The sequence below is a fragment of the Chelmon rostratus genome, chromosome 22 (genome assembly GCF_017976325.1).
Source record: "Chelmon rostratus isolate fCheRos1 chromosome 22, fCheRos1.pri, whole genome shotgun sequence".
NCBI classification, from domain to species: Eukaryota; Metazoa; Chordata; class Actinopteri; order Chaetodontiformes; family Chaetodontidae; genus Chelmon; species Chelmon rostratus.
The window spans coordinates 2,825,372-2,850,940 of record NC_055679.1 but is presented as its reverse complement, the minus strand read 5'-3'; the positions used below and the strand labels follow the sequence as shown (position 1 = coordinate 2,850,940).

The window sequence follows — 25,569 nt, the reverse complement described above, 5'->3', positions numbered from 1 at the left end:
TTTAAAATAAATAAATAAATAAAGCTCATAGGTTTATTACATTTACAGATAATTTCAGTGAAAGTGTGGCCTAAACGACGTTTTTTATAATATTTTTGTTTATTATCGTTTTTGTTTCTTGTATACGTGTGGTCGGTGAAATTTTTACAGCCACCTTCACAGTCTGATGTGGTGAATTCTTCCGAACAGTAGAGGGCGCTGTCTAAAGCATGGCTCAAATATTTATATCCTGACCTATCACCCGGATGGCTGGTCTTACTTGTGACACACATGTCGCCGAAAACACATCGTGTTTCGTGTAAAATGGAATTAAACATCAAGAAAACGAGTTCCCAGGCTTTGCTGTCATGTGGCAACGGAGGAGGTTTGTTTTTTTTTAGTTGCGCTTAAAGTGTTGGAAGAAAAATGCCCAGAATAAGAATGTTAAAAGCCGGTGCTCAGCTCCGGCGCACTCAAAAGTTAGCTAGCTCGGTTTCATTCAGCAGTGTTTCAGACATTGTTATGGCTTGCAAAATGTATTGATATAATTTCATACACTGTCCTGTACAGTTAAATGTGATTACTGTTGAAGAAATAAACAAGCCCTTAAATTAGACACAGGACTTGGGAATATGGGAAAAATCAATATCAGGATATTTCTGAGGATATTTTCTGTCATCAACATGACAAATGTTTACAAAATCACACCTAAATTCGTTAAATAATGTTCAAAGCAATGAAATGTGTTCCACTGTTGAGCATTATATGGGAGACAATTCTTTGTGTCAAATCAAATGACAGAATTTGTAGAATGATGCCATGACCAAAACATCACAAATATGATTTAAATTAAATTTCAGTTAACAATAAAGACTTTTCACCCACATCTCATTGGACAGGGTGCTGCTGCAGAGCTCACATTACTTTGCATTTAAAGGAAAACGTCCCTCTTTTACAGTCCACTGTAGAGCTTCAGTGATGAATCAGTAGTTGTAAGCTATTAAACGCCAACTATTGTATTAATTGATTAATCTGTTTGAGTACAATTTTTCAGAAAAAGTTAGAAGTCAGGCACCATAAATGTTATCATTTTCTGCCTCTTCATTCTTCTATTGAAGAGCCAGTAAACATTTGAGGAAGTCCTCTTGGCCTTTATGAAACACTAATCAACATTTCTCTGCATTTTCTGACATTTTATTGACCAAACAGCTAAAAGCTCAATCGACTGTGAAAATAATTGTAAGTCACAGTCCTGGTTCACTGTAGTATGGACCAGGGCTGTCACTCACAAAACTGCTGCTTGTTTGGAAAAGTGTGATAATAAGGACCATTCAGTGACTCTTTAATGTTGGGGCATGTCTTTATTGTGACTTTATTGTGCCTTCTTCAACTTTTTATATCACATTTTCTATCTTGATTGAACCCTATTACAGTCTAGAGACAATCAGATCCTATATAGTAACTCACTGTGAGCTTGTTTGTTGTGCTGCCAGGTCTCAGTGAGAAACTTCTCCTCAAGCCAAAAGCTGGCAGCTCCCTGCAGACAGAGAGAGTCCCGAGAAGCAGCGGTGAGACCAAACATCACTTCCCTGCATGCTCTCTTGCTATTAGTCACAATTTAGTATTTACTTTGACATGATTTTGTCTTAAAAGTAAGAACAAACACCATCTGAGGCAGACGTGTGGTGATGTGTTTTGTTGTGTTGTGTGTCAGTGTTGGAGCGGCTGCAGAGCTTCCTGCCTCAGATGGCCGAGGCCAATGAGAAGTTGAAGCAGCAGATGGAGGAAGCTCCTGCTGGATGCTTTGACATAGAGTGTGTGGAGGAGGCGCAGAAGGTCATAGAGATGGTGAGTGTCAGTCTGCTGGTAAATGGAAGCTTTTCTGACCCCCTCAGCTGAACGAGAAGACTCCAGATGTATATATAAGAAGGCTTCTTGTAGTTGTTTTAACTCTATTTGTTGTATGTTTTGATTGAGTCATGTGATTTCTTCCTCTTGTCCACAGGACGTAGCACTGGTGGAGCTCAGTGGGTCCGACAGCGACACAGAAGATGAAGAGGAGACTTCAGACTCTGAGGGGGAATCAAACTCTGGTGAGGAGAGTGAGATAACAGAGCAAAACCTCAAATTACCTGGAGACAGAGGCAAGAAGAAGGCCAACATCCAGGTTGTCGATCAACAGGGAGAGTAGAAAAGTTGGCCACAGACTTGGCAGTGATTTCAGTTTCTTTACCCTCTGAGGTGATGTGGGTTAAACTGACCAATGGCAAAGCCTCTGCCTCAGGTGTGAAGGGATTTTAACCTACTTCGCAGACCCAGAGTCGGTGAACAGAAAGCTCCTGTGTGGAGACATGCGGATCATCCTCATCCCTATGGGAACAACAGTAAATATTATTTTGAACATTTAAAGGACAGTTGCAAAGTGCCTTCGGAGCCAGAACAGATACTGTGATGATGTCATCCAGTCTGGCAATCACATGACCTTGTGACCTCCCATTGTACACAATGTTACATTGAATTACATGATGTGAATATCCTTGTTTTCATGAGCTGGTACACATTTTTACATCAACTTAGGCTTCGAACTATTAGTGCTTTCATGAGGCATAGTTGTGATTTTCCAGAGGAACAAGGGGCATCAGGAATATGGCAATAAGGATAAAGCCTCGATACACATACAGTACACTGCTACATCCAAATGTGTAATTGCAGGCTCATATGTTAGCTTTCTGATAATCCTGTTAATCCCTTCAGATTGTCATAATAACCATGTTGTCTGGTTCAGCTGGTCCAGAAGTTATGTCCTTTACTCAAAATGTTGCAAACTGTATTTGGATATTTGGTTCTTCTTCTTTTTTTAATGAACTGTGAACCATTTTATCACATATAGGTGTTGATCTCATTTGTATGAAAATTAAATTGTAATGATCATACTAACAGAGATGATTATGCTAACAGCTGATTGCTTCTCATCTGAAATCATAATGTATATCTATGTAACACGTACTGTATGTCAGTGTCTCTCTACTGGTGCCTCTTTATGTTTGGGGCTCGACTTGAAAAGTCACGATCCAGATAACTGAACAAGCTGCAATTTGCAGTTTGGACTAAAGGCCTTGTTGCTCAGGCAGCAGATGTGTTGAAAAAGGTGGCTCAGAAAAGCACTGCTTGTTTTGAAAAGCCTGTCTTGAATGAATTAATTTGCCTGCCAAACTGAACCAGAATCAGTCCGTTTGTAAAGCTGGTTTGGGAAAAATGTGATCAGATTCAGGCCTTGACCACACGTATGTGGATATTTTGCTAAAAAAAACCACTTTCCTCTGCGTTTAGGCTGCTCTTCCACTGCGAACATTTTTCAAAACTCCAGATTCTGTGTGTGAAACAGACCGTTTGGGACACAGTTTCATCACCTCGATTCCCACATGCTCGTTGTTGCTTTGTGCAATGAGCGTCTGAAAACAGCAACAATGCTGGACTACTGGTTAGTGTACATTTAGAAAGTATCCACTTACACATGGTCAAGGCCTGAGTCGAGTCTGATTATTTCAGAACTTTAAAACACAGAAAATGTTCACATATGCAAATCAACACATATTAAACATGGTATGGAGAGTAAAATATTAGAGCAAGATTACACCAAAAACTTTGTGATGCTGTGTAAGATGTAAATAAAAACAGAATATAATGATTTCCAAATCCTTTTCTACCCATGTTCAGTTGAATGAAGAATAAAGACAACAGATTTGATGTTCAAACTGAAACTTTGATTTTTGTAAATATATATATTCTTATTCTGAATTTGATGCAGCAACACGTTTCAGACAAGTTCGGACAGGAGCAACTAAAGACTGGGAATGATGTGGAATGCTCCAAAAACACCTCAAACAGGTTGATTGGCAGCGCCCCTGTTACAATCTATAATGCCAAAAGATTGAGCGAATCTGTAGAGATCTCTGCATGAAAGGGGCACGGCTGAAAACCAACGATGAGTCTCTGTGACCTTCAATCCCTCAGACAGCCCTGCATGAACAACAGACATGGGGTTAAGATGTTTCTCAGCTGCTAAACAGGTCTCCACTCATCAGAACCGACTGTGACACTTTCTGCTTCCTGTATTTTAGTTTGAGCACGTTTCAGCTCATTGATTGCAGACACACACAACTGAGAGCTCGTCACTTGCAGGAAACAGGAAATTAACAGCAGCCAGCAGGACACAAGCTGGTCTTGGGCCCAAGTGCCGCAGGTTCATCCAGTGTTTTGATAAGTTGATCATATCCAGCTTTCCTTCTGTTATTAAACCTACACTTCAGAGGTCATTTTTGAAACCTTATGTTAACCTTCATGTGAATCCTGGAATATTCTGCTCACTGTGCTGCAGCAGTGCATGTGTGCGCGACAGTTTTCTTGTCACAGAAGTCATCCCGTGAGGAATTTCCACGTTTTAAAATATCTAAAACTGAAGTCTTTGCTGCTCGTAGTTATCAGACAACTTTCTTAAACACCACATAAATTGACAAAAGACATTTGAGGGAACCTTGACAAAAAAACTGCATGCATTGCTTGGCACTGCTGGAGCTACACCTGGATATGACTCTCCCCAACTACTGCAACTGTTATGCTACATTTTAGCATTTAGCTGTGCACAATGAGCTCAATATTCCATCTACTGTTAATACATTTGTAGGAACACTCTCCACATGAGGCTCGATGGTGCAGCGTCACTCTGTCCTCCCACTGTGCACGATGTCAGCGAGTAAAATCAGCAGTACGCAGGAAAGTTCAAATCAAAGTTTATTTACCAATGCATGACATTACTGGCTTAAGACATACTGTTTACTGAAGAGGCAGCTCTCACCTTCACCCAGGGAGAGAGAGAGAGAACTAATGTCACAACTTCTTCACATCTGTGATGCATAAAAACATCTAGCTGGTGTGCCTTTGCTGAATATAATACAGTGCTGTGACACATAGTCTTCCTCTGACAAAAATATATCAAAATGTCCTTTTTCCCTCTATTGTTAAAAAATATTTACAAAAAAAAGTCAGATTTTGCATTGAAAGACGTTCCGACGTCTGAGAGCTGAGAGCCAAACGGCCTTTTTAGTGACAAACAACTACGGTGGCCTTACTCTTTTGTGTTTGTTTTCATGGACTTCCTCACGCCGCAGCTCGTGACTGTGACGCTGTGAAGCAGCTAGATCTCAAATATGCCAAGAACTTAGGTGAATAATTAGAATAACCTAAAACATAAAAGTGGCCGAATGTAACTGCACAAGTTTCGAGTCTCTGAAAGATGATCGGCATAGTGTACAGTGACTGAAACCTCCAGCGGTTGAACTCCTCGCTTCGCTTCACTGATGTAGAGGTGTGCTCCAGGGGGAGCCAGCATACTGTGACATCACTGTTGGGTGTGGCTACAGGTGCGGGTGCACACTTCCAGAATGTGACTGGGAAGCGGACTTGAAGACGTCAGCCGGAGCAGGCGGTGAAACGCTGCGGTCGGCCTGGTGCTTAAGCAACTGTGCAACTCTGAGTTGTGTCTATTTTCTAATATGGTACACGACAGCCCAGCAGCTGCCGCAGCGCAGACAAAGAGGTATTAAAGGAAAGGTGAAGGCAGCATCATAAGAGAATGAGAAAGGCATGACATCAGATGATTTTAACATTTTTCACAGAATTGACTGACGTATTTGATGATGACAGGAAATCAGGCTTCAGGTTGAGAGGCGGTGAGCGTGTTTTAACATAAAACACACTTTCGGGAAACTGAAAGCTCGAGTCAGACCCTGCTCGGCTCCCGTCGGGAGTCCAGTCGAGGGTTTCATGTGTGGATATGCAGACGGGTATAAAAGCGGGCGTCCTTTGTTCGTGATGTGAATTTTCACGCAGAAAGTCCAGAAAAGACAGGCACGTTGTCCCCGCTGAGACGGACAACAAAGCTCTCCTCTCATTCATACACACACACTGTCCAGAAACAATGCCAAGTGAAGCTGGATGTCCGACAGGAGCAGACAGACGAGTCTCTTCCTGTTTCGGATGTGGGTCACAGTTCGTTAGGAGGGTCTGTGCCTCAGTACTCCACAGTCACTGCTTTGGTCTTGAGGTATTCCATGAGGGCGTCTTCTCCTGTGGACGAGAGCAAAACAGCGTCAGTCATGTCAGTCACGGACAGCTGCAGGTGGACAAACGGTGAGATACGTGACCATGATCCACATCCAGAATCACCACTCCAATCTCATTCTGACTGTTACCATAACATTATTGTCCCTATGCTCTGATTTGGCTTGTGACCCCAGTGTGCGTCACAGGTTATGGCCTTGTGTAGGCATGAGTTCAGCCAAATTATTATTATTACTAGTAGTAGTAGTAGCGTATTTTTTGTTTAAACATCACATTTTCTTTCCTGTTTGGGAACCACTGGTCTATGCTGTGAAAATCCACTCCTCTCCTCGACGAAGGACCTCAGATGCAGATAAAAGCATCCTCACTAAATCATCATTTCTTTTTGTGTACAAACCGTGTGGAGCTAAAACTGCTCAAATACACAGGCTGAGGCCATTACAATTTCTGGACGTAAATATGAAACCACGGCCCTGAAAAGGTTGAGGAACTACGATTTAGAACACAAAAGTAAAACATGCATTTCCAGACTGACAGAGGGAGCCTTGAGCATTTAAGTCATCCTGTGATGACATCATCAGGGTCATTTTCTCAGACTTTGTAAAGCTCCCCCAGAGGCACAGACCAGCGCAGGGCAGTTTAACTGTTTCAGTTGAGCTGTCTAACGAGTGAACTGCCAAAGACCACGTCACTTCCATGCCACCACTCACCGAGGTCTTTGCCGAAACCGGACTGCTTGAAGCCTCCGAAAGGTGAAGCCACGTCGGTCTTGTTGTAGGTGTTGACGAACACAGTCCCCGCCTCCAGCCGCTCGCTCACGTACATGGCCTTGTTGATGTCGCGGGTGAACACGCCCGAGGCCAGGCCGTACTCCGTGTCGTTGGCCCTCTGCAGCACGCCTTCCACATCGCTGCGGTTTGGAGAGAGAGGTCAGAGGAGGTCAGCGATGCAAACTGCGCAACAGCAACACCTGTAGCAACACCAGCAAGACAACGTACCCGTCTTTGAATTTGGACACCACCATGACGGGGCCGAAGGACTCCTCTTTGGCAATGAACATGTGGTCCTCCACACCAGTGAACACTGTGGGCTCCATGAAAAATCCTGAGGGAAAATCACCATATTGATTATAAGCTAATGCTAACAACAATGCTACAGAGAGACTGAAAACAAGAGAAAGCAGCTCCACTGGGTCACATGCTGAGATGATAAATTACAGAAAATTATTCTATTATAATTGTGCAAAGCTCCTGTCCAACAAAGACAAATCCAGACTCACCAGAATAATACTAATGCATTAACAAGGTTTTACATTATTTTGATAATTAGACTAGCAATTGTGTGTTCGGTGAATCAGCCTTCTCCTTGCTCAGTAGCTTTATTTTTATCTGCATGTTTATTTTATTCTAGTATCTTTTTTTATTTTATTATCTTTATTATCTTTCTTATTGTTTCTAACATGGGGGTCTTGAATTACTAACCGTAGGTTGCAGCCAAGAGGACAATGGAAAAAAACTCCTCACTGTTTTAGTGTCAAAGATCTCGGCCTGAAGTATAAAAATCTATTATTAACAGACTGGAAATTATAGCTATTATTTTATCTTTTACCACCCTAATTTCAGGATTTGAGAAACAAGCTGTCCTCTGTATCACAGCATTCAAAATGACTATTTTCTTTGATTTCTGAATGGTAAAACCAGACACCAAGAAAGAAGCCTTTAAACAAAACCTTGCATTGTGGTAATAAATGTGATTATATTCATGGGAAACTGCAACTTCTTAAAAAAGCACTAAAATGTACTCACAGACAAAATATATAAAAAAACAACTGTAAATCTGATCTGGATTGAAAATGAGTCCTGTCAGCTAACAGACACTGTGCTGCCGGTCGGCAGGCGTAGCAGCCATGTGCCTCAGGAGGATCGGTGCGTGTTCTACCTGGCCTGTCCACCTGTTTGCCTCCGTACACCAGCGTAGCTCCCTCCTTAACTCCGACCTCACAATACTCCAGCAGCTTGTCCATGTGGGCTTTGTGATTCTGCGGGCCGTGGTCTGTGGAGCGATCCAGTGGGTCTCCAATCTTCATCTTCTTGATCTCTTCCACCTTACAGGGAAAGGATGGTGAAACAGAGGCAATATGTTTCATGTTTAATAATGCTGTATTTGTTTTCCAGCTCAGATCAACACTGTTAAGCTGCAGTGAAAGTGTTGAAGCTGTGTTTTTACATCTGGACCCACGCTAGAGTAACTAAAAGTTGGGATATCTCGGCCTCTACTGATCTAATTCTGATGACTGTTTTTTAAATCTGTCTATCATGAACTGTGCAGATGTACCCTTTTAATGTACACTATGTACTATATTATTCTAGAGGAGGGAAGTGTCAGGGCTTTGGCTCACTCACTGTAAATGACCTAAATGGTGACGTTTGTTCAGTTTATTAATGTTTTCTTGTGATCTTTGTTGATTTGTCTCATTTGGCTCAAGTTCTAAAATTGGTGCTTTTATTTTGAAGGCGGAATGCGGTAGGAAGTAGAAAAGACGTATGTGACGGCAAACATGTACAAGTGCTTCTTCCAAATGAGGGAAAACGTCACGCTTTTGTTTACTTAGCACCTGGTTGAAAAGGGCACAAGGTTTGTCTGTGTTTGTGTCATTTGTGTGCAACTTTGAGTCACATTATAATGCCTTTTCTGAGAAGTTGTTTAGAGTTTATATTGAGTAGGCTCCTATGTGTAGGCTAGCTAAATTGCTATATTAGCCATGATACATTGAGATTTGTTATCATTGCTATTCCTTGGTTGAATTTATGCTTGCTTACATCATAGTACTCTATTGGAGATTGTCAGTAATTGTGAAGAACAGGTTAAAAAAGGGTCATTTCATGATTTTACTGAAATAGCAAGGTTAATTCATTTTTTAGATTTCAGCTTTAAATTCAAGTAAAATGCATTTGAATTGTGGTTAAATATTGGAAGATTGTAAGGCTCAAAGGGACAGAAGTAAGACATTTATATTTTTAAATCAGAATGGTAAAGTATTTTCCTGTTGTGTTTATTTACTTCCTAGCTCTTACGGTGTGTTCAGAACAAGTATTGGAGCAACAGTTAAAGATGTTGTGAACCATCAGTTGGAGAGTGAGATCATCATTCAACCAGGGATGCTACACTCACCACTCGGCTGATGAACTCGTCATGAATGGACTCCTCCACAAACAGACGTCCGGCAGCGATGCAGTTCTCACCTTTGTTGAAAAACACAGAGCTCATGCCCTGTGGAGACACAGCAATCACAGCAATCATATAAATCCGTTTACACAGCCACTTTGTGATGCTGCAAATGTTAAAATGATGCTTGTTTACGTTTAAAAATATATTAATTCATTCAAAAACTATTCATTGCATTAAATGATTAACAATTAACTGGGCTAGATCAGATCTGGGTGCATCAGTGTTGTTAAGACTAAATTCCTTCACACTAAAACAAATGTTTGTTAAGGAAAGTTTGATTATGACCAAACTTCCAATAACCAGTAACAGCAGACATGATGTGGTGTTATCTTCATTGATTGATGTGTCAGTTTTTTTATTTATCAACGAGTCTAGCAAGTCAGTCAACGAGTGAAAAAGACAGTCCAAAACCCAAACATATTCTATTTAAATCATATAAGCCAGTTGAAAGATGTACGCATTGACTACACTGACATGGTGTAAAAGCAGCCTGAGTACCCTCCAGCATGCAACAAGTCTAACACAGGTCTCCGCCAGCGTCTCACCATGCGAACAGCCTTGTCCATGTCACAGTCACTGAAGATGATGAGAGGCGACTTCCCGCCCAGCTCCAGAGAAACCTTCTTCAGGTTGCTGACGGCGCAGCTGCAACAGGACATCACAGGAGAAAAAAGGCCATGAAGTTTCACCTGACACTCACATCAACCAACGAGCGGTGAGTTCGTCAGGTCATACCTCTTCATGATCTGTTTGCCGATCGGCGTGGAGCCGGTGAAGCCCAGCTTGCGGATGTCAGGGTGGTCGGACAAACGCTGTCCCACCATGCCGCCTGCAGGAGAGAGGTTAGGAGGGATTATGGATGGACGAGGACGCTTCCTAAGTGAACTGAGTCATAAGGATCACAGTGGCAACCATGCTAGAGCTGGTTGACTTGCTGAACAGCACGTCCTTTTCTGTCTCTGCCAACCCATAATTTGTGTTTATGCAGTCAAAATGATGTTTACAGAAAGGGAAAACAGTGGAAGGTGCACACTGAACACACAGGTGGGCTGTAATAGGCAGGTGTTACTGTATATTTTCTCACTGTCAACAAATCCCATAAGAAGACCAAAACCAACATGTGTTTGTCCATTGGTTCCTACTGAAGATGGAAATCTCACAAATATGTTGCCATTTGAAAAAAGCCTCAGTGGTTTAGTAGCCTTTAGTAGCAGCTGAGCACTGTAGTTTTTAACAAATGTGCATTTGTTGGGGACTATTTTCAGCGGCGCATTAATCCACATTTGGTGCTCTAGTGAGTATTTGGGACAATAGACCTAAATTACAATGTGTGTGTGTTTATGGTAATGAAGGAACACTGATCTGTTTGTTGGACAATAATGGAATAAGATGTATCCGGCTTTAGTACACACACAGTACTGGTCTGAGTCTTTTTGTGGGATTTGTTGACACTACAAACAAATATATCACCAGACTTGTCCTTTAAAATGTGCATTTTAGAATCTTTGAAAAGCTGCAGATCTGCATGGGTGCATGTTGTGTAAATGCATCCTTTTGCAACACTTCCAACCTCAGGCTCAGAACACAAGAGGTTAGGGGATGACTTTTGCAGACTTTTTTTGTAATTTCTGCTTTGTCTTCTAAAATGCTGTTTTGCTTTTCTGGGCATCTGAAAATTATGAAAACCCAACAGACTGTAAAGGGAATATCCCTATTTGACTGAACTGCTCACAAATTCTAGATGCGTATCGATGTTGGAACAGCTGGCCTGTGGTATGATCAGTCAGGCTTTCTTACGCTGTTTCCTTATAATTTGTAATGGATATGTTTCCTTGAACTCACGACATCAAGAGCAGAAGTCACATGTGGTAAGGAAAGGAAAAAGGACTATGTGGATCCTGTATTTGTGTTCATTACCTGAGCCTGGCAAAATGTTCACAACTCCTTTTGGAATGCCAGCTTTCACTGACAGCTCAGCAAACTTCAGTGCCGTCAACGGAGTGACCTGCAAAGACAGGAAATGATGGATGAGACATGAACTACTCTCAGTCCACTTGACTGGCTGGGAAGGATGAAATAAGACATGTATGTAGGTGAATATTCAGCTAAAGCAACATCATTACAATTAGAGTGTGTGGTATGTTGACCTCACCTGTGCGGGTTTAAGAACGAGTGTGTTTCCAGCTGCGAGGCAGGCAGCACTCTTCCACGCCAACATCATGAGAGGGTAGTTCCATGGGATGACTATGGCACACACACTGTCACAGAGAGTACACAGTATAATGGATGAACATACTTACTGGACAAAAACACAAATCAAAACAAAAGCTATGCATATAGACAAGCATCAGCTAATAGGATCGCACAGCTGAATACAATGACGATATTCCTTTACCCCAGAGGCTCTCTCTTCGTGAAGGTCAGATTGCGATTGGGCCGGGCTTGGTTGATGGGGATCGTCTTGCCCTGCAAGAAACAACCGCGCGTGTCTCTGCTGTCATAACCAGTGTTGAACGTTTACAAAACTGCATTTTGCCTGTGCTAGAATTTTAACCTACCTGGATCTTGTCACACCAGCCGGCAAAGTATCGGAACGTCTGGATGGACATGCCTACGTGTGTCTTGAGGGCCAGCGTGTACACGGCTCCCGAGTCGATGGACTCGATGGTAGCCAGCTCCTCCTGGTGTTCCTCCATCAGGTCTGCAAGCCTGGGGGGTCGAGGTCAGACGCAGACCATGTTCATTATACAGGTAATGCTACAGTCCTCTAGCTGTAAAGGCACTTCATAGGACAATCGTTCTCTAATTCTAAATCCAAGTGAAAATGTTAGTTAGAGAAGAAGGAGACTTAAGCAGGAAAGCTAATGTGATATATATTCTATAGCGGACACACACAATTATTTATTTGTATTTATTTATTTATTTATAGCCTTGGGGAATTTGAATGAACCTGAGTGTTTCTTTTCTGCTCGTGTAATCCTGCTCTAGTCCTCTAGGTGGAGCTACTCACTTGTAAAGCAGACTTCCTCTGTCTCGAGGGTTCATCCTGCCCCAGGGTCCATTATCATAAGCCTCTTTGGCAGCTGCCACCGCCCGGTCCACATCCCCCACTGAGGCGTAAGACACCTTACATATCACCTGGTGGAGGACGCAGTGGTCACACACAGTCCGATGATTAATATGAGTGCACCAAACGACCCTTCAAACAAAACCTTCTCTGTGTGTGTGCGTGTGTGGATCCATATGGTGGCATGTTCATGGGACTCACTGATCCATCTGTAGGGTTGATGGTATCGTAGGTCTTCCCGTTTTCTGCATCCTCAAACTTGCCGTTGATGAAACACTGGTATGGCATTTTCACTGTCATGTTGTTCACGTCTTTGGTTGCCTGGGAACGATAAAGACTGTCTTTAAAGGCCCACACTTTAACTCAGCCGGCCTTCACCGACACGATACAAGCAGGAGACTCACATAGTCGATGACCAGCTCCTCCTCCTGGTCCTCTCCTCTCAGTTTGCGGACAAACATTTGGATGAAGTCCTGGAAGGTGGTGGCCATGTACACGTCCTCGGTCTGCAGCTGGACGCCGGCGCACTTCTGCTTCACCTCCTCCACCAGCCTGGACACAGAGAAGACATCAGTGCATGCACTGCCAGTGGCTTCCTCTCAACAGCACCTGCACAGCAGTGTATCCAGACTGTGAAGGGTTCACGGGGTCAGATTTTTTGGTCTGAATTTGCATTATTCACATTCACATCACAAATTCTTCGTCTCATTTCACTGGTTTCTGGTATTTTGATGTGCGCTGTCGGCTCAACAGCCTCGTTAATGAGTGGCTGTCATTGGTACACTGGTGACTCTGTGAAAACCAGGTCTCACACTTGGACGCAATATTTTCATTTAAAAATCTTGTATCCTTTCAGCTGGAGAAATGCTTTCCAGATGAGGTTAAGAAAATAAACAGAAGCACTGTTTTTGCTCACAATGGGGCCTCTTGATAAGTAGCTTTGGTACTAGTTGTACTGAACAATATTTGGCGACGTACAGTGAGAAATGGTTGCCCTCTTGCTGTATTTGTGGCAAAACAATCAAAGCATGAAGCATTTTATTTCAGATAACATAACTGCAAATAGACAAGGGAAGGATGCTAATCATAAAAGTATCAAACGCGTGTGTGAAAATAAAAAAAATCATTTCTAAATCACTGGATGTTCTTGAGACTTAAGGGCCAAATTTTGAGATTTCTGATGCTTCAGCTCTAAAAGATGCAAATTGTTTGTTTGTACAAAACTTATTTCCAACTTTCTGGTGAATCATATCTGACCAATCGCTGCTCCGGCCTCCTCCCTCACCTGACCACATCCATGGAGGCTGCTCCGGACTTGAAGAAGTCTGTGCTGTCCTCAATGGCTGGGACGTTACTGAGGATGCCCTTCCAGATGTTCTGTGGTTTAAAAATACATATCATTCACGATCAGTATTCAACGCTTCCTTTCTGACTAACACAGGGAAATGAAGTCGTCTACTTGCCCTGATCTCCCCTGCCATCTTCTTCTCATCATCAGTCAGCTCAACGCTGGAGCTTTCCCCAGAGGAGAAGTATTTAGAAGCGGGGATCATCTTCCCGTCTTCAAACTGCAGGTTCTTCACCAGCAGCTGTGGAGCAAACACAGGGTGGAGAGAGTCAAGTGACAAGCAGCCGTAAATCCTACTGTTCCTGGAGTGCGGCGGCATGACAGCAGACAGCGGCGTGAGCGTTGCCACACTCGCCCGGTTCTACTTTTGTTTGCTCTGAATATTTGTTTTGTAGTACAACAAACTGCAGAAACACTCACAGGCTTCCCGTCGGTTCCATACAGGACGAGGCCGTTCTTGGTGACCAGGCCGGGCTGGGACGCCCCCTCTACCTCCAGGGGCTGACCGGCTGGAACCGATCCCCCCAACATGGATGAGCCATACAGGGTCACAGACTGAGAAAAAAACACACACAGAGGAACATTAAAAACAGATGTGTTGTGTGTCTCTTAAACTTTCATTAAACTGAAGTGGTCACATTTAAAATGAACCAAGTTAACACATTTTTGTAATGTCATATTGCATTCTTCATTGTGTGTGGGACTGTCCTCACATAGCTGCAGGCTCAGGCCTATTTGCTGAGGATTAAAGGTGGTTCAATAGTTTGGGAAAATGGGCTTTCTGGCCAAGAGTTGGAGAAAATCAATACCACTCTCATGTCTGTACACTGAATGATAAGTTCCCGCCGGGCTAACTGCCAACAGGTAGCCCAGATCCATCTAAAGGTAACAAAATCCACCTAAAAGCACCTCTAAAGCTTATATATAATATCTTGCTTGTCACAAAATCAAAGTGTAAAAGTATCAGTTTTATACTTTGGCTGTTGTACAGCTACAGAGCTGTGGCTCTGAAGGACAATCTTTCTTATCACATTAGCTGTGGGACTTGGACAACATTGGGGCACAGAGGAGACCCAAAGACTGACTTCTGGGATGAGGGTTCAGCCAGGAAAGAGGACCTATCAGATCTATAGAACTGCTGTATCCAGTGTAAGTTTTTAGCAAAACAACAGGAGAATTTTATGTATTTGTTTTTCTCTTATTCCGTAATAAAGTAATATTATCAAACCTTTGATTTATTAAAACTTAAATATTAAAGTTTTGATTTGATTAATATTAATCTAATCATCTTTTCAAGTCCTTCACATGTCAATGCAATGAAAAGTCAGCTATATTTTATTATTGACTCAAAAATAGAAGGAAAAGATGACAAAATCCACACTGTGAAACTGCAACATGTCTAAGCCTGTATTTCAAGATTCCTCCAGGACTTGCAGACACCACGTTTAAGTTACTCAATATCTGTCTCATGGCAAAATATCAGGATCTATACCAGCCATCAGAACCAGTCTGACTTTACAATAGACACCTAGTGTGTGTATTTTCTCGTGTGTTCCAGGAAACGCACCTGACCATCAATGACGGTCCAGGCACCGGGGACTTTATCATGGCCACGGATCCAGTTGTGGATGGCTTCAGCTGGCTGGGCCAGGTTGACCTGAGGGACAGAGAGACACCGGAGTCAACATGCTGTAAGGTCAAGTTCATTTTCAGACCAGGTCTCCTAAATTTCTGAGAATGAGAAGGAAGCCCAACAGCTGGCTGCTGCTTGCTGAGCGACACGTGGAAAAGCCATGCTGGAAACCAACCCTCTGCACTAAGAATAGCACATTCACAAATGCTGCCAGCAACGTGGCTGCAAGCGACAAATCAGAAAGCAGCTATCCTCGGCCCCACCTCTGGCTCCCCCCCCGGAAGATAAACATCGGCCAGTCCCTCAATCTTACATATTTGGCGCTGAGCAGCATGTTGAGCTAACGGTAAATTTCCATGCTGTTGCACTGAGCAGCTGTCCAGCAGCTGAAGGCAGCAGAGCACATGCTGTCTCTTCTTCTTCTGGGGAGAAATGTGGCATCTTGAGCGTCAGCACCATCGTGTTGGAGTGATGTAAATAATGAGTGAATCAGTGTTCGATGTCAGGGTTTTAAACATCTTGTGTTTAGAGTAATTCGAGTCACCTCACCCACCATCTGCTCTAGTAGATATTAAGAATTATGAATGGCACTTTTCCCGTGGGATGGACCTCCAAATGCTGCGTACTGCAAAGCTGCTGCTCTTATCCCCTTTTAGCTTGAACACAAACCCTTCATAAATTCAGGAAATGTGTTCAAACCCATGCGCACAACCTCCTTCCCGCTGCCCCGTCCCTGTGGTTACCCCACTTCCACTGACACTCCCGCCCCCACCTAACAGCTCCGGCAGATCGTTGCTACAGCGTCTTATCTTTCTCCACGACTGTCTTCACCAGATGCATTTCAGCCATGCTAATGCCTACATACCACATCTGATGGTCATCCAGAGTTCACAGAACAATAGTTTTAGACTCACTCCTGATTAGTAGAATGAAGTTTCTGTACACATAACCTGCTAAAAGTAGATTTTTAATGTTAAGCGACTCTTTAAAACAATGCATCAAGTGGGAATAAAACTGACTGAAATACCTGCAGTATTACTGTGAAATTCCATTGTTACAAAGGACAGTGCCTTATGATGAGGTAAAAATTCAGCAGCCACCTTAAGGCCCTTATATTGTAGTTTAAATTGTGCTGTGGTGGTGCATATTACAAAGCAAAATTTCAACCAGTCAAATCACCACAAAATAATAGACAGCCTAGGGCCTTTAGGGTCCCTGACGGTCTGGGGCCCTGAGGCTCTTTGCTCAGCTTAAATGAATGAATCATGAATAATCATGCCACATGACGCGGTATGTGAGTGACAGCTCTCACCTTGGCGTTGGATTTCTTCTGAATGCCCTCATAGCTCGCTCCTTCCTCTGTCTGGGGAACTCGTGGGGCCTTTCCATCAGCGATGAGCTGCACCGACTCCACCTGCGCCAGGAAACAGCATGAGTGAGACACTTTGGTCTGCAGTGCCGCATGTTTTTTTATGTGATCAAAAGGAGCAGTTCAACCAGTAATATGAAATTCCAGGTGGTTACCATCGCCTTGATGCCCTCTGGGAAGAGGAAGCGGTTGTAGATTGTGTCCACGGTGTCGTTGGGTTCGACAGCACACTCCCTCTGCAGCAGGATAGGTCCAGTGTCCAGTCCATCATCAGCCCAGAACACTGTGAAGCCAGCTTTCTTATCACCGTGGATCAGGGTCCTGGACACACACACACAGACAGGAAAAAACAGCACACACACCCACATGAAGTGATGCCATAACACTTGTATTTTTACAGCCGATAGGGGACATAAAGTAGACCGTAAACCTGAGCAAATGGAGCAGACTCAGATAAAGAAAAGATAAAAGGTGATTGCACCTGGAGAGAATGAGACCGAGGCAATCAGACTGTGAAACAATCATGCTGTCGACCATCGGGTCTCACTGGGAAATTAAATTCTGGCAAGCAATCTTAGAATATATTAGTTCGATTGGATTCATATCATAGATGCCAGGAGTTCCAAGTCAAATCAAGAATCAGAACTATTTGTCAAAACACAAATGTGAGCATCTTAAAGCGGAGCTTTGACAAGCCACAACTAAATCGACATTGTGAATTTGAATTACCACAGGTCAAAATGACCTTGTGAGGTGTAGCTGGGCTCTCGCCAGCCTCAATGAACAGTATGTGCTAAAAAGGAAGAAGATCACATTCACTCTCATGTTTGTCAGTTAAATATGAAGCTATTAAGTGCATTATGCAAAATCATTTCTTGGCGAACCGTTGCAGTTCAGGGCATTTCTGAACTTTGAACAGAGCTAAGCTAGCTGTTTCCCTCTCAGGCTGTACAAGCTACGCACTTCCTGGTTGTAGCTTCATTCATACAGGACAAACATGAGAGTGTTAGACAAACATCTGCATATTTCCCAAAGTGTCAAACTATTCCTTCTGACTTAAAAAGACTTCTTTAGCAGCTGGTAGTAGTGTCACCACTACCAAAGAGCCAGATTTACTGTGGGCGTAAATGGGGCATAAATGGTGACACAGGTTCAAACCTAAAAGTCACCGTCTTGGAAGAAAATATAGTCCAGGTTGTGTTTTTACAGTTAAAAACAAACGGAAGCCATTCATTCACTGATAAGAGGAGCAAATAGATAGTAAGGGTGGAGAACAGACTGGCAGGAGTTTCACAGATAAGAAAACCAGCTTGCTAGGAGGTTGAGGTCAACCAGAACTGGTTTAGACCTCCTGTTAGCAGCTAAACCTGCTCCACCTCTGGTCCGACCTGGAAAACAGGCAGGACTTGGGCCTGTGAGCTGTATGCTTTTACCCCTTTAGCTGAAGCACAGCCAGCTACTAACTGGTACAGCTAGCTAGCTTGTAAAACTCTTGCTTACCAGCTGCCACTGTAGCCACAAGTACAGTTCCTGGATAACTTTACTTATGAAGAGCCATAAAGTGAACACATTTACTCAGAGTAGCTTGTTACCGTTAGCGAGCTAACACAATATAACATTAGCCATCACAGGCTAACGGTCATACCGGATCATGTCAGGCTGTAACAACAAGACCCCTGAGTGAACTTAGCAAAGATATGTTTCAGTGCTTATGAATCGAACTTTTCATTTGTATGAGAAAGAATGTCTTTTTTTTTCCTTCAAAAGTTAGTTTTAATGCTCTCTGGTACTGGTACTGTGTTGCATTGTGGGAAATGTAGGATCCAGCTTTTTTGAGGTCTGATCCATACTAGAGACCAAAAGTAAGAAAATATCAGCTTCTGCAGCCTCAATTTGGACCATTCTTTTTAAAATTAGAATAATCTGCCTCAGCTTTTTAGAAGATCAACACTACTTCACTTTCACATATTGGATTTCGACAAAGTGTGTGTACTGCAACAATGTACACACTGTATATTTCTCCACAGGTAAATGATGTTTCAAGCACCACATCATGTTGTGCTGCTGAACATATTTTTGGATATTTGAGGTCACATGACCCATCTGAAAAGTAAATTTAAGGATTTAAGGATCCAGCACCTGTGAGGATGTGGCATGCGTGTTGTTCATTTTTTGAATCCCTGAGTCACTCATGTTTTCTGCTGGACAGATGTGTGCTGTATTGTCATGTAGTAAACAGAATTTATCCCCTGGCTGCTTCCCACTCAGGACCCACCAATGTATGATGTCAGAATATCCAGTCTGGCATCAAGACATTTTATCGAGCACACATCACACCTGCACCACACCTGTTTCTACTCCCTAACTCGTCACCACACCAACCCAAGATGCGATCTTCAACATCCTACTGAAAGCGGAGACAGATTTAAAGAGAGAGAGCGACTGCTCTTCCTCACCAGTTGATGGCCGAGGCTCCTCTGTGCAGCGGCAGGATGGAGGGGTGGTAGATGATGGATCCGTGCTGGGGGTGATCGATGATGTTCATGGGGATGAACTGGGAGCAGAAGGGCATGACGTTGAGCTCGGCGCCCACCGCCTTGTAGGCATCCACCACCTCCGGGATGGGCTTCCCCTTGACCCGCCACCGCGGGAACTTGAACACCGGCGTCCCATCCTTCTCTGCCGCCACCGCTGAAAGAGGAGAGGAGTGTTTACTAATAAAGCCCAGGCTCTTCATCATCGCATTTCATCATCTTTATATAGCTGTTCAAACTTGCAGTGCATTTGCAAGCAAGGGCCTTTTCTGAGACTGCATGGCTGTCTATGAGGGTGTTCCAAGTTATGAGATTTGACAATCAGTAACTGTCAGTAACTTTTCAACTTTGTAGCTTGTGAATGCCATGTTTTTCGACTAGTTTTCTATTGTCCCTTTCTTGCATCCTTAAAGTGGAACAACCGTGACCGTGACAACAAACAATAGTAATAAATTCTTCTCTGTGAGGAGCCCTTCAGACCGGGAATCACAACGTCAACATCAGTCAGATGAGCTTTAATTCCAGTCAGAGAACCAGTTCTACCTGCTGTACCTGCATAGACATGTGTCTTCAGTCTAACAGCTGGTCTGATGTGCTACAATATGCCACTGAAGTCACAGGAAACAATCAGTGTCCCCACCAGCTCTCACACCCAGAGATACACATCAGCTAGAAAATGCAAACTCGGGCTGGTCTACATCTGAGGAATGAGGTTAGGCTGGCATAAGACATGCCCTAAATGCAATAACAATGCAATAAAATATGGTTGGCTTTTTAACTATTTACAATATGATCAGAATTGCAGTTTGTAACAGCAAACTGTCTTCAAAGGAACTTCATTAAGATCTCATCAATACTGGTTTAATTCTGATGTCATGTCAGTCTTACTTGGGTGGAGGCTATCAATGGACAGTTTGCAAAGAAAAAAAATCAACATTTTGTGTGAATCAAAAAACAGACCTTATTGTGCAAGCACTCTACATAGTCCCAGACTACAAGGTGAGGATTTCTGTATTGATGACTGTACTGCAGGTATGTGTAATAACAGTAAATGTGCATTTTGAATATCATAGTATCTTTGCTGTATTGACCACCTCCACTTGTTGAAGGGCCGAAAAAAAAATCCAAACTAAATATGTGAGCGACTGGAAATAATAAGAGAGCAAAGAGTTGAGTATTGGCTGCAAAGCCTCAGAGGAAAGGAGGATGACAGGCAGAGGTCAGGTGGCAGCTGATACTCATGGTGTTCCTGGAAAGATTGCATCACACCAAAGACTTGTCACCTCAGAGCTGCCGGGCCACACGGGGCCTCTTCCCACACAGACAATGGAGCCACTATCCCGCAGCTAACGCAGGATAAAGGCCGGTCATTGTCCAGGAGCGCTGCAGGCTCAACACGCATCTACCTCAGCCACAGCACAGGCCTCTGTTGACCCAGAGAAGTCCTGGGACATCGGATCATCAGAGACCGTTGTTGTCAAACCCAATTCAATTGTAGAAAATGCAGCAGTTGTCTGTTTACTTTGTATCCCAGTACTGAAGCACAAAAATGATTGTGTTCACTACCTTAAGGGGCCATTTTCAGGAAGTAGACAGAGCCACCCTAACACAGTGGATCTAACTGTCAAGGTACTGTGCTTCACAGCGACATTTGAAACTGTCACTTAAACAATAAGCACGCTTTCTTTTTAGAGAAACTTGTAGATCTAACTCATTATAAACTAATGTGTTACCCTCCATCACTACTTTCAAGTAGAGTTGTGACGACCACTCATCCTGCAGGGTTAGTGATGTTGACAGTGAGGGGGGAGCAAACGCGTGATGGACTCAGACAGGACATCAAGAAAAGGCTGTGCATCCTGTTAGGCTGCAGCTTGTTCTGCTGTTTTCCAAGCATGTGGAACTCTGCTGGCTCTAGGGTGACATTTATGCCTTTATACTCATAAAAGCTGTATTTTTATGTTGTTTCCTGCAGTCACTTTGGACAACACACCCTTTTTACAGAAAGACGGAGGTTTGGATTTTGAGGATCGAGTGACACCAACTGAGGCAAACTGAAGGAGTAAACAACTCCAGAGATCAAACCAACACACATTGTGAATGCATAAATACATGATAACCCTTCAGCAATACCAGCTCAACAAAGCACCAGGAAGAGTCTGGCTGTGCACAAATCAGAGAGAAAGAGTGAACCAACAGGTAAGAGAGAATGGGATGAACTCACCCAGGGGGTCGGCCTTGCCGTCCTTGTCGGGGACTGTGAACACACCCACCACCTTGTGACCCTGCTTCCTCAGGTTGCTGTACACCTCCTGGCCGAACAGGCTCTGGCCAATTATGGCCAGTTTAAGCTTATTCTGGTAATAATGCTGTAACGAGAGCAAACACAAAGACAGCTTTACCCATCTGCAGTATGTCTCATTCAAACAACACTGCTTCGCGGTGTTTGCACAGTACACAATGATTTTCAACACCCTCTATTGACCTCATGTTGGTTCCATTGATATTATGCAAGTCACAGTGGCAGAGCCAATGCAGAGGCGGTCCAAACAGCAGGCAACTGCAGCACTCTGCCTTTAGCACCAGGAGCCAGAGGGGCCCACAAAACACAGCTCTTGATGGGCCGCTCCAGCACGACCGTGACGTTTTTTGAAATAGAATGGTCAAAACTGATGCAGCTGAGGCTGAGAAATCCTGAATTTACTCTCATATATGGGTCAAGTCCCAAAGTCCCAGTGACCTCTTCACACCTGGTAAACACCCAGGTCTTTGAGACTTCATACTTATTGTCAGATAACCCTGATGACATAACTCTGACCTCATCAGGGTTATTTACTTGGACTTGACAGAAAGCATGATTCAACTGTTGAACAGGTTGAGTGGTGCTCCTTCATGAGTACATGTCACGCCTCCACTACTTCACCGACAGATGATCGAAGGAACCATCATCATCTAAGGTTGCTGCAAACAATGACAGTATCAGCTGGCTGTCTTTTTTTTTTTTTTTTTTTTTAGCAATTACTTGATTTGGTTTACAAAAACAAATGATGTGTCTTCAGATTGCACTTTTGATCAGATGACATTTCAACATCCACCCAGACCTGAGGGCTGAACCCTCAGCATCACTTCCAGGCATCAGCACCGCTTGGTGTGCATTCTTTCTCTACTAAATCTCCTGTCACTACCCTTGAACAAGGCACTGGCTTGGAGCTAAAGCTGGTCCCTGGGTGCTGCACAGCGGCTGCCCACTGTTCCTAACACTGAGGACGGCAGACAAAATCTCACATCTGATAGACAACATCAATTAATTGATTTGTTTTGCACTTAGTGAAACCGTACGGTTGTTCTTATTTAATGTCAGAGATGTATAAAACGTATGCGTGTATAAAGAGCATGAGCTGAGAGGAGCTAGGGGTGAGATTCAGGGGGCCCCCCACTTGCCTTTACCGGGGCGCCCCCTCACTAAATCCACCCCTGGCCCAATGGTTACTTAATGTTAAAAGCCATCTCTGAGAAAAGCTATTGGCTGCCAGGGAGCACAGCCCTCATCCACAGAGTGAGGAGTTCCTGGCTGGAGCGGCACACGTGTGAGGGACTGAGGTTTCAGGTTTCCCATGCACAAATGAGCGGTGCTGTCAAGTGCATGGGGCACCCTCTCTGGCTGTTACACTACAGTCTGCAACGTGCTCCATGATGCATTCAAAGCCATTCATTCTAAGCGACCACTCACAGTGAGGTAGCTGGCACATTGGGGAAATGACATGAAAAACATCCCCGATAACGGTGCATACCCGGGCGGACTGTCCGTATGTAGATCTCCTCCGGCTTAATGCAGGCCAGCAGGATCGGAAGTAAGCCGCTGTGGATCTACAGTGTGAAGCTCATAGGCTGATGCAACTCCTCCACATCTTATACAGTAAAGGCCAGTTCAGTCAGAGCGTACAGGGAGAGGGAGGGGGGGCAGAGGAGAGCGTACAGTAACGTGGCAAACCGGCCTGATACCCCATCATTTGCTCTGCCGACAATGCAGCAGCAGAGGGACTTGTGAGGACCTGGACGTGAACTATCACTCACTGATCCGCAATCAGAGCCGAGCCTGGCTCAGTCCTCTTCATGTCACCACGACCCGACATGCGATCAGTATTTACCAGCGTGATTTATTCATAATGTTAGTCAATGCAACATAAGTATGAAAAACACTGTTCTTTCTCTGGTGCAGCAAAAGCGGCGTTACTCACGGACGAGGTGGAGAATTTCCTTAAGACTTGGCTCGCCGTCCACAACATAATGGCGGTGTTTATGTGAATAAAGATGTATCAAAAGGAAGAATTAATCCAAGTGCTGCAGAATTTGTCCGACCCCGCTGCTGAGGTAAGTGCGCTGCTGTCCACACACACCTGCCTCTGTGCGTGCGTGTGTGTGAGTGTGTGAGTCAGAGGAGCGGCCGTGGTATGGGCTCATCACAGCCAGCTTATACTCGACAGCAGCGGAGTACGTGCTGCTTGGTACTGTACGTGCGCGCTCACGCGGCGCTTACTATTTCGTCGACTGCGCGGGCACGCTTGGGAGTTGATAAAAATTCGCACTGTGTTTGTTGTAGGCGAATTCACCGTAGTGTACGTCTAATATATGTCACTGTAGAAATTAAAAATAAAATAACACTAAAAGCATTTTAAAAGAGGCATTTGGTTAAATATATACATTATTCAGAAAGCCAACTACAAGAAACATGTCTTTCAGTGGTGCTAGTTGTACTTAAGACAGCAGCTAATTTGAGTTTTAATGTTAACGATTCGATAACCTCAGGGAGTGGTTAGTTCAGTGTTATTAAGCTAACGTTATCCTAATTGAATAATGTCAGCCTATCTGTTGTGACGTTATCTAAAAGTGTGGGCAGCTGGCTAGCTAGTCTATAAACACATTTTTAAGTGCTTATTTTGGCATTTTTCAAACATAAAACTACAGGTTGATAATGTTGATATGATTTGCAACTTCTAACGCAAGACAGCAACTTCTTAAGCAAGACCACTTTTATTAAAAAAATAATTGCTAATATTCCTAATGTTTCTAGCAAACACTTAGCAAGGTGGTAGCCTATTTGGTAGCAAAGTTGCTAGCATGCCAGTGAGGCTAATATGAGTAGAGTCAACATAGTGATACAGGGATATTTTGTAATTTGATGATGTATTTGGATTTTTTACTCTAAACTCAAACATAAATCAACATATATATTGTTTCACTACACATTTCTCTGCTGCTTCTCACTCCAATAAATAGCGTTAAATTAGCCTGTAACCTTTGTGTAGCTGTTTGATGGCCAGTGCCAAAGACCAAAGGCCATGTGGGTATAAACCATGAATCAGTCAATGTACAAAATTGAACTATAAATCACTTTTTAATGTGCTGGCACTGTACCAGCCTTTACTTTCTAATATTAAAGGGCAAAGGCTGACTTGGCCTCAGATATCATAGAGGCATTAAATTAGCCACAGCTTTTTAAGACACACAGCCCCTTTCTGCACCACCAACAGCAGTTTGTTCACAGTATCATAGCTATTTCTAATTTCGTTTAAGATTAATAAAACATTACTTATTTATATATTTGTGTATTTTTGTGCTGGTTCTCACTCTGTAGTCCAACAAAAGGTGTAAAATTAACTTGTAACCTTTCTGTAGCTGTTTGATAACCAGTGGCCTGTAACAGTAAAACTAGCAGGGTAGTATTTAAATCAGCCACAGATAATACACACTGCACAATGTTTAACCACAGAGAGCTTTTAAGGGTGCTGCCACTCTTCTACTTATTATTTTGCAATTCCAAAGGTCCAAGGTCTGCACCAATACTTTTTTTCACTTTAAAGATAAACCTCTATTTTTATTCCCGTTTCACTACACTTGCATAGCACCAGATCTTTGCAGCATTCACCTGCTGTACGTCTGGCCAGATTCCCACGCAGAACAAGCTCTGCTCAAACACACATCTGGCACCGTCCACACTCAACTGCCCTGCACAGGTTCCTGTGGAGCAAAGGTTCCACCAGTCAGCTCACAAGCTGCAGGGAGGCAGGGCAGTGACACACCCACCCACACACACACACTTCATGCCACCTGCAAAGTGCACTCAGCCTTAACCAGTCTGTCTCATTCAGTCTGGACTGGACTCCGTAGACCTGATTAACTTCCTGGCAAGTGCTGTTGCATTTATTCCACCCACTGGATGACCCATAATGTGATGTGACTATTCAGATATGAAATTATAATGGACCTGTCCTGTTGCAACACTGTTTTGCT

General features: G+C 43.4%; 2 protein-coding genes across 2 annotated transcripts; one reads left to right on the top strand and one right to left on the bottom strand.

Moving 5' to 3' along the window:
- Nucleotides 1-241: 241 nt before the first annotated feature.
- On the top strand, nt 242-3,708 carry nopchap1 (NOP protein chaperone 1). Its single transcript, XM_041963729.1, has 4 exons — nt 242-364; nt 1,473-1,547; nt 1,694-1,827; nt 1,985-3,708. Exons 1-4 carry the CDS (start codon nt 271-273, stop codon nt 2,168-2,170), a joined length of 489 nt encoding a protein of 162 aa, XP_041819663.1. The 5' UTR covers nt 242-270; the 3' UTR covers nt 2,171-3,708.
- A 1,095-nt stretch (nt 3,709-4,803) lies between these two features.
- aldh1l2 (aldehyde dehydrogenase 1 family, member L2) lies at nt 4,804-23,633 on the bottom strand. Its single transcript, XM_041963588.1, has 23 exons — nt 23,517-23,633; nt 21,503-21,647; nt 19,201-19,435; nt 16,900-17,065; nt 16,688-16,789; nt 15,310-15,399; nt 14,163-14,297; nt 13,858-13,983; nt 13,680-13,771; nt 12,799-12,946; nt 12,596-12,715; nt 12,338-12,465; nt 11,886-12,036; nt 11,723-11,793; nt 11,480-11,585; nt 11,245-11,332; nt 10,063-10,156; nt 9,873-9,972; nt 9,271-9,369; nt 8,038-8,203; nt 7,098-7,203; nt 6,810-7,009; nt 4,804-6,105 (listed from the first exon to the last, which is right to left on the bottom strand). The coding sequence occupies exons 1-23, from the start codon at nt 23,562-23,564 to the stop codon at nt 6,050-6,052; spliced, it is 2,772 nt and encodes a 923-aa protein (XP_041819522.1). The 5' UTR covers nt 23,565-23,633; the 3' UTR covers nt 4,804-6,049.
- Between the last annotated feature and the right edge of the window lie 1,936 nt (nt 23,634-25,569).